This window comes from Phoca vitulina, unplaced genomic scaffold (assembly GCF_004348235.1).
Source record: "Phoca vitulina isolate PV1807 unplaced genomic scaffold, GSC_HSeal_1.0 scaffold50, whole genome shotgun sequence".
In the NCBI taxonomy this organism is placed as follows: domain Eukaryota; kingdom Metazoa; phylum Chordata; class Mammalia; order Carnivora; family Phocidae; genus Phoca; species Phoca vitulina.
The window spans coordinates 12,172,229-12,181,989 of NW_022589753.1; the positions used below are offsets into that span (position 1 = coordinate 12,172,229).

Genomic DNA, 9,761 nt, shown 5'->3' on the forward strand with positions numbered 1-9,761 from the left:
GTTTCTCTGCTCTCCTCAAATACCCCACCTCCCCTCCTAACCAGCACCCCTCCTCTTTACTCACAACCCATGCTCCTGGCATCTCTTCTCTCATTTAGAGATTAGAAACTGCCACAAGGAGACTTCGGCAACTTACCATTAGAGAACCTACAAACTGACCCACTTCTGGACTCAGCCTCCACTCTCTCCTGCCAGAAGACAGGGTCCAATCCCTCCACCTCTGTAGTCTCCCATCCCTATCTGCCTCTTGGGAATTTCATGCTCTCCGTTCCATCTAGAATCTGATCACTTTTCACCGTGCTGGGCCACCAGCACCACCATCCACGATGCTCCAGCTCTCATCCTTCCTCCCACCCCGTATCTTTCTTCACACAGCAGCCAGAAGGACTCCCTTCAAATGTAAATGAGATTACATCTGCTCAAAACAGATTATCCATAACCCTTATAATATAAATCAGATTACATCTGCTCCTTTGCTCAAAACTTTCCACTGGCTTCCCATCTCACACTGAATAAAATCCAAAACCTTGACCCTGGCCTCCAAGCCTCTGTAAGATCTGGCCCTGGGCCATCCCTCTGATCTCACCTTCTACCACCCTGCCCCCCAGCCTGCTTGTTGCATGTTCCAGTTTCAGGGACTTTGCAATTGCTATTCCTGCTGCCTGGAATGCCCTCCCTCCCCCACATATCCGCATGGCTCCCTCCCTCCCTTCCTTCAGTGCACTGTTCAAATGTCACCTTCCCTCACCACCCAAAACTGCCATCTCTGCCTCTCCCCCCCCCCCCTTGTAATTCTGTATCTCCTCACCTGCTTTACTTTTTCACTTTACTCTGGTTTATTTTTCCAATCTCTCTTCACAGTATTTACTGCCCTTGACATATTATTTATCAGTTCATTTGTTATCTGTCTTCCCCAAGGGAATATAAACTATGACAGCAGAGACTTCTGTCTGTTCTGTTCATTGCTGAATTTCCAGCACCTAGGAATTCCTAGGCGGAGAGCAGGCACTCAATATTTGTTGAATGAATAAACTGTCCTTTCTCTTTCCTGCATTATTTAACCTCTCACTCACTTGGCTCCCTTCCCAAGTTTCAACCTTTAAAGAAAGAAAAGATAAGACAAAAAAACCTTCTGTGATCCACATCTCCTCCTCCTTCCCTTTACACCAGAGCCAAACTTTGGCAAAGAGCTGTCCATGCTCACTGCCTATTTCTTCACCTCCCACGCAGGCCTTAGCCCACTCCGGTCTGGTTTTCACCTTCACCACACCCCCAAAACAGCTCAAGTTAAGGTCACCAATGACCCCCATGTCTCTCAATCTGATGGACATTTTGCTATTCTCCCATCTAACTTGACCTCCCTGCAGCATTTGACCTTACTGGCCTCTCTGACCTTGAGATGTTCCCTACTTCTGCCACCACAGGCACGCATTCTCACAGGTCCTCGGTTTCTTGCCCCAAGTCCTCCCTACTGCTCTTGCAGACTCCACCTCCCCGCAGCTCTCCTGATTCCCAAATCACGATTGCCAGCCCAGGCCTGCCTCATGAACAGCAGGTTGTACCTCCATCCATTGACGACTCCACCTGTCCGACTGGATGCTCAAAGGCAGGGGAGCCTCAACACATCAAGTCCCAACTCAGATCAACCTCCTGCCCCCTACCTCTCCCCAGATGGTCTTCCCACACTCCCACCTTACAGAATGGCACCACCATCCATCCAGCTGCGTGAGTACCAGTCTTCTTCTTTATCCAATGTTCTTATCCAACCCATCAACAGGTTTTGTCAGCTTCACCTTCTGAGCAAGTGAGGAATACATTCTCTTTGTCCGGCTTCTGTCATCACCACTGAAGTCCAGACACCAACATCTCTCACCTGGAAGATGGTAACTGCCTCCTCATTGCCCCTGGGCCATCCCTCTGGTCTTTCTCTGAAATGTTCTGAACACAATGGCCCAAGTGATTGTTCCAAAATACAAACCTGGCCATCCTGTCGCCTTCTCCCTTGTTTGGAACTCTTCAGTGCTGTCTCGCTGCTTTTGGTCTGAAAATCAAACTCCTCACCATGACAACCTTGGGGTGGGCCCTGGCTTGCCCCTCCCACCTTATTCTCAAACACTCTCCCCTCTCATTTACCATGCTCCGACCACACAGTGGCCTCTTTCAGGTTCTCTTGTCGTTTTTTTAAAATCATTTCTTTCTATTTTGAGATAACTGTCAATGACATTTTAGTTTCCTTAACAGTTATACTCTTCCCTGCCACAGGGCCTTCATACATGCTGTTCCCACATGCTGCTAAAATGCCTCTCACCCCAATCTATTTCTTATTTATCATTCAGATCTCAAGACTTCCTCAGGGAAATTTTCCCTCACCCCTTTGTTCACTCCCCTGCAGGACCAGGTTTCTCTCCTTCACAGGACTTTTTAGGTTGTTAGTATGATCCAAAGGATGTGATCATTTGAATAATGCACTTCTTCCCCATTAATTGCAAACTCCATTAGAACAGAGTCCTTGTTTGTTTCCCTTACATCATGACACCAAATGTGACACCCAAATAAATATCTTCTCAATGAATGTCACCCCACCCTTGTTTAGTCAACAGACAAAAGGAACATATAAATAACAAATATGCACTGACCACTCCCTGGGACCAAGGAAAAATTTAAGAAATTTAATAGCACAAGAAGGCCATTCTCCCCACAAATCTATAAAACTTAATAAAGTACCTAATAAAAAAGCTAAAAGACTTATTTACAACCAAAACAGTAAACTGAAAGAAGCTTCTTAAAGGAGGACTCCAGGAATGAGTCAAGGTTTTCTAAGATAACCTTGCTGGAAAGACAGTCAAGTATTTTCCTGGCAGGCTCCCGAAGCCTGGTGAAATTGGTGAGAACTAAATACAGTTCTGAGCTATTTATATAGGAGACTCCATGTACTTGCTGATTAAGTGCACGTTTTCACAAGTCTGCTCTTTTCCATAAAGAATAGTCTTACTGTTTTCCCCAGCACTGCTTACAGAGTCTCCCCTGAGACTTACAAGCACAGGACGAGCTCTAAATTCATCCAACCCACCGCTTGCTTCACTGGCGTCGAAATGTCAGAGACTTGCAAAAATGTCCATAAACCAACTTATACGGGAGGCAGAGAAGAGCAAGCATTCAGTTCCTTCTCCTTTAAATATGGTAACGCCAGTGCCTCTGAATTTTAGCAGGTCAGCCGTCAGGCGCCAGGTGTCCGTGACATGACTGCATTGGTTCACTTAATCCTTCACCATAATCCTGGGACATAGGTATTACCACCTTTATCATTTCTGGAAACCGAGGCTCAAAGAAGCTAAATTGTCAGCCCAGGATCACACGACTAATCAAGAAGCAAAGTTTCCAACTCAGCTCTCAGTGAATTTTCTGCCAAACTAATAAATAAATACTTTTCAATAATCAAAATCCAACTTTTAGATGCTGCTTCTAGCAGATGACCCCCTCCTGAAGAATCGTCATAAAGCTTTTCAACAAAAAGTAATCTGTCAAGGTCCTGAGTCCTGGTATTTCTCAAAACTTTAATATGCAGCACATGTAAACAAAATGTCTAATCAAAACACCAGAATTTACTAAAATTAAAGGCTTTATTCTGTATTTCAACAGAAGGCCTTACTTTATTTGCTATGACAATTTAGGGATTTTTTACTATTTTTCAAATTTTCTTCTTAGGTTCTTCCTAATGGTGAGAATAGTTACTTTGAACACATTAGAAAAAAAACAACATCATATGGAAGACAAAGCGATTTACTATTTATCATATGGACGTGTAAATGTTAAATTTTTTTGCATATTAATATACAACTAAGATTTATGAATGTACTCTCTTAATTGGCTCCTTCCCAATGACATTTAAACTAGTTCAAGTTTTTTTCTACTTTAAAAGAAAAAGAAGAAAAAAAACCTCCCAGGATCCACATCTCCTGCCTCCCCTTCACACCTCGGCCAAGCTCTGGGAAACAACTATCTGTGCTCACTGTCTCTTTCCTCACCTCTCACGCAGGCTTCAACCATTCCATGCTGGTTTGCACCTTCACTGTGCCACCACAAGAGCTCAAGCTAACATCACCAATGACCCCCATGCCTCTAAATCCCATATATTAAACAAGATTGGCAAATCTAACACTGGATTTTATGATTTCTTTTTTTTTTAAGATTTTATTTATTTATCGGACAGAGAGAGACACAGCAAGAGAGGGAACACAAGCAGAGGGAGTGGGAGAGGGAGAAGCAGGCTTCCTGCCGAGCAGGGAGCCCAATGCGGGGCTCGATCCCAGGACCCCGGGGATCGTGACCTGAGCCACCCAGGCGCCCCTGGATTTGATGATCTCTCTGTCAGGACAGAGCATGTGTTGTAGTTCTTTCCCACCTGGCTGTGCAGATGTGGGCAAGATGCTCTCTGAGCCTTGGTCTCCCTTTGCCTGTGGTACCCAAAACCAGACACCAATTCCACATCACAACTCTAGAATTAATCAAAGGCAGTTTACTGCTGATGAAGAGAGATGTCATAAATCAGAGCACTTCATAACTCAAATGAAGCTTATGGGACATAAGCTCTTTACCCTCATTTCTTTCTTCCCATTAGTCCCTAAGGTAAAGTAAAACAAAGGCATATGCAGCAAAAAGCTGCAGAAAAAAAACCGTCATCTTCTTGACTAGAGGCTTTCAAATACACCCCAAAATTCAACTACAGAAAATATGGTCTCTCTACTTACCAAATGCTTTACTTCATGAAACTTCAAAACTTTCATGCAGTGCAATTGTTTAAAGACTCCATCGAGTATTTTATATACACTAACTTCCATATGGAGAAGCAGTACAGCACTAGAGTAAATGGTTAAGATCTGGCTCTGGAGCCAGACTGCCAGTTTTCCTTACTGGATCCATGGCTTACTGGTTGAGTTACGCTGGCCAACTTCTCTGGGCCTCAATGAGGATAATAATAGTAAGAACTAAACTGCATGTAAAGCACATGGCATTGTGCCTAGAACATAGGAAAGCTTAGTACATGGTAGATAGCAATAGTTATTACCTAACATGTGATTTTAAAAAGTGACTCAATTGGTTGATAAATGATGTGTCAGTGTAGCTTCATCATGGTAATAAGTGTCCCACTCTGATGAGGGATCCCGAATGGGACAGGCTGTGCATGTGTGGGGGGCCGGGGGTACATGGGAATTCTCTGTACCTTCTGTGCAACTTTGCTGTGAACCTAAAACTGCTCTAAGAAAATGTTTTTTAAAAAAAATCACTCTATTTCATATGAAAACAAATATGTTTACTATTTTTATATTTTCTTGATAATGACTAAGAATGATGCCTACTAATTAGAGCACTCAGCCCTTGCTTAGCACTCCGTGCAGATTAAGTTATTAAGATATCGAATCTCTTATCATATATACATGAAGAGTACCATTAGAACAATTCAGTTATTAACATTTTCCAGATTTCCAGACAAATTTTTCCATACTCAATTTAAAAACCTTCAGATTATCTTGTCAAGTCTCCAAACTCCATAGAGTTTAAGAACAGTACTATCATTTAAAGAGGGATCATGAGAGAAAATGGCCCTGAAGACAGTTATGAAAGGGATGTTTAAGAATGTATGTATGTGCCCCAATGGAGGGCCGAAAGGCTCAAGATTATTAATATACATCAAAGCTTCGTTAAGGTAAAGAGCAACAACATCCTTGGGTGATGAATCCTCTTACAGGCTATTCTGATATCTCCAGATAAAGGTTGGAAGGACACAATCTCCTAATTGGGCAGTCCATATCTGTGCATTTGGCATTTAGTGCAGATAAACCACTGAGATTACTCTAAACCTGTCCATCCCAATCATCACTGCTTTTACAAGGGACAAGCCCTGTCTTCGTTGAGCTTAAGCAAGTTAATGCTCCAATAAACACAGCCTCCTGTCGTGTAATTACATTCTTATTTATTGCATCTACAAACCAAACAGAGCAATAAGTCATTCCTGACCGAGGAACCAATGCAGGTTAAGAACATCAAGTTAGAGAGCTCAGTTTCTGTGGTTTGTCACAGCTTAAACTAATAATAAAATACAATAGCAAGCCTTTACAGAGCACCTAGTACATGCCAAGTTCTTTAGAAATGTCAACTAACTTCATCTTTATAACACAATGAGGAAGGTATTAATACCTGTCCAAGATCACAAAGATAAGAAGCGGAAGGCAAGCGATTTGGACCCAGGCAATCTTGAGTCCAGAGAACACACTCCTAATCTCTGTACTATGCAGTCCCTGTATCCCTGACCCCTTCCCCCAATACTATAACTGACGACAGAATCATATCACAGCTGTTTCCTGTAAGTGCTCTCTATCATCTAAGCATTTCAACCTTGAGTGGTCATTTATGGTTCCTCTTATCAAAATTCATGATAATCTACACGTGGTAATCTCTAAAATGCCAGCCACATTGCAACACTTCTTATACACAAACTCATACATAGGCTTGTTTCAGCTATTCTGGGCACAAGAGATGCAGAATGAACTATCACTGTGTACTTTGCTATAGGTTTTCTATTGCTTATAAATAAAAGCAGCCATTTCTATTTAAAAGCAATGACACAATTACTCTCTTAAAAAAGATGGCTAGTTTAACTAACACTGTGCATAGGTTCCCTTATAATATTACCCAATTTGATGACAATGATGAGCCACCATGACCTCTGACTACTCATTTAACCTATGGCTAAATTACTTCTTATATCAGCTTTTTTTTTTTTAAGATTTTATTTATTTATTTGAGAGACAGTCAGAGCATGAGGGGGGGCGGTATCAGAGGGAGAGGGAGAAGCAGACTCCCTGCTGAGCAGGGAGCCTGACGCAGGGCTCTATCCCAGGACCCTGGGATCATGACCTGAGCCGAAGGCAGCCGCTTAACCGACTGAGCCACCCAGGCGCCCCATATATCAGCTATTTCTTACAATTCACTACTAAAACATTGAACGTGCATTCCACAATTTGCGTTGGAAAAATCTGAACTTCTGAACAAAGATATGATGCAAAAAATATCTAACAAGCTCTCAATGTTTTGACCCTTTATGACCCATAAGGCAATTTTTAAGTAGGTTCCAACAATGTGATACATAGTTTGGTGAAAATTTTATGTCAAGTCTTCTGACAAGGAGGAATGAAAACTTTTCTGCCAGATTACTATTTTTAAATTTCTGCAACAATACTCTTAAAGTAATACTGAGAGGACAGAATCCAGGCAGGTTTCAAAATAGAGTTCTAAGTATTGGGCTTTTGCCTAACAAACTGCTTTGTAGTGCTTATCCTGCATTCCTGATAAAACAGTATCCAACAGTTAGCCTTGGTTTTCTGAATAGAAAAGCTTTACAAATCTAAATCTCAGTAAATTCCTCCAATTGATCCTGGATTTCACAGGACTAACATCTGTTTCCAGATTATCTAAGCAACAACAACCTCTCCATCAATAGTTCTTGACCCTTGAGGGAGCCTCAGACCCATCTGAAGATCGGATGAAAGCCATGGACCCTCTTCCCCAGCAGTGCAGAGTTCACAAGCTCATCCCTAGGCCCCAAGAAAAGAATGCCAGCACTATACCTTATACCAATTGTAGCGAGAAAAGTGATGGCAACTTCAAACTCTTTGACAGAAAAATCACATTTTCTATTGATTCAGTCAATTTGTTAGGAAAAAACAGGTCTTTTTACAGATTCCAAACCAAAGGCATCAGGGTGGTGAATTAGCTTGAAGCTAGTCGTGGGCAAATGGACTGATCCTAACTGCCCAGAACTCTCTTTTCCTGAAACTCCACTTGGTGGATACTTCTTGCCTTTCAGGACTCAGCTCAAATGTCACCTCAGAAAGGATTACTTTCTTGACAACCTATCAAAAGCAGTCCTGAGGCCCTCTTTATCATATCTTGCTGTTTTACTTTCACAGAAGTATTTATCAGTATTCAAAAATGTCTCATAATTTTCTTATATATTTTTTTGTTTCTCCTTTTAGAGTACAAGCGCCACAAGGGCCAATACCTTGTCTGTCTTATTCCCCACCGTATCCTCAGTGCCCATCACAGCGCCTAGTAGACAGTGGGCATTTGATAAATATTTCAATGCTTAAAAGTAAAAGACAACATGTTGATGTTGTAATCAACTACCAAGGCTTTAACTAGCTATGAGTTAGAGTTCTCTCCCTCTTTCCATAACCTGTGGGTCCATTCAGTCAACACCTACTATGTGCCAGGCACTCCTGCGAGTGCAGGGGGTCCAGCAGTGAATAAAACAGACGAGTCTCTTTGCCCTCATACACCCTCTACTTTAGTGAACTGCCCGCAATAAGCAGATCTCTTGCACCTACCTAGGAGGTGTAGGATATGACGGAATTATGGGAGAGCCCCAAATTAAAGGAAAACATTCTCCAATCCGGGACTTCGAAAGCAAGCCTCAGGGATTTCCCTAAACCAGTTGAGCAGCTCTTCCCACCTGCTCTGCTCACGTGGGGAACCCTAACTAGAAGAACCAAGTAAAGAAAAAACTTGGGGCAAGGGCTACTACTGCTTCTGAGGGTGGTGAGAGGAGGAACCAGGAAACAGGACGGCAAGTAGTCGTGGCAAGAGCCCTGGGCTGGGAGGCTGGAGAGCTAGCACCAGCTTGTCACTAACTTGCTAGGTGACCTTGGGCCAGTGCCGAGCTCCCAGGGCATCAGTTTCCCCGGGGTATCATGAGGGGGTCGGGAAGGTGGGATTCGAGGTCGGGGGAAGGTGGAGGCCAGGAGGCCGGCGGGGTAACGGCCGGCGTGGGGAGGCCGGCGCGGGGCCGGGCCGGAGCGGCTCACCCACCGAGCGCCACCTGGCAGGCCCTGCGCAGCTGGGAGTGCTGGGGCCGCTTCACCTCCTTGTCGGCTAGGATCTTCTCCAGGGCCCGGGACACGAACATGCTCTTGGTCTGGCTCTCCTGCATGGCCCCGGCCCGGCGGGGGCTGGCAGCCCCGCGGGCGGGCGGCGCGAGCAAGCGGGCGAGAGAGGCTGCGGGCCCGGCGTCCCGGCCAACACCGGCCGCGTCCGTCCCCGCCGCCCCGTCAGGAAGCGACGCCGCGGCCCCACGGCGCCGCCATGTTGGAGCGCGTCACGTGACCACGTGACTGGCGGGGCCGCTACGGCCGCCGCGCGTCCGTCGACCCCGTGACCTCCGGCGGGGCGGGGCCCTACGGCTGGGGGCGGGGCCCGAGGCTGGGGGCGGGGCCCGGGGCTGGGGGCGGGGCCCGATGGGCAAGGAGGGGCGGGGCGAAAGAGCAAGGTAGGGAAAAAGAAGGTGGGGGAGGCGAGTAGAGGTAGTTGAAGGCAGGAGGGGACGGGCAGGACCGGAGAAAGGGGAGAGGGAGAACAGGTGGGGAAGGGAGCGATTGGAGGTGAAGGGGTGAGAGGAGAGAGGAGGTAGGAAGAGGAGAGTTCAGGAGAGGAGAAGTGGGGAAAAGAGAAGGAGAGAAGATACAGGGAGGAGGGGGAGTTGGGAGAAGGGAAGAAGAATGAAATGGAAGAGGAAGTGGTGTGGGAGGGAGGTATGACAGAACGGCCGGAAAACACGGAGAGAGAAGGAGAAAGGAAAGGAAAGGAAGGGGTGGAGGGAAAGGGGAGGTGAAGGGAAGGCAGAGAGAGAAGGGGTATTCATGGACGCTCTCCAAACACAGGACCTCGCATTGCCTGTTGGCGAGGCACACACCTTCCGCCGCACCTTC

The 9,761-nt window shown here is 45.4% G+C and overlaps 1 protein-coding gene across 1 annotated transcript in view; it reads right to left on the reverse strand.

The window, feature by feature from the left end:
• The window catches only part of ARFGEF2 (ADP ribosylation factor guanine nucleotide exchange factor 2), a 92,129-nt gene extending 83,013 nt beyond the window's left edge, over positions 1-9,116 (reverse strand). The window contains exon 1 of the mRNA XM_032387515.1: positions 8,866-9,116. Coding sequence (XP_032243406.1) covers positions 8,866-8,986 — 121 coding nt within the window. The 5' untranslated portion in view covers positions 8,987-9,116. The remainder of the gene's footprint in view (positions 1-8,865) is intronic.
• Positions 9,117-9,761: the final 645 nt, after the last annotated feature.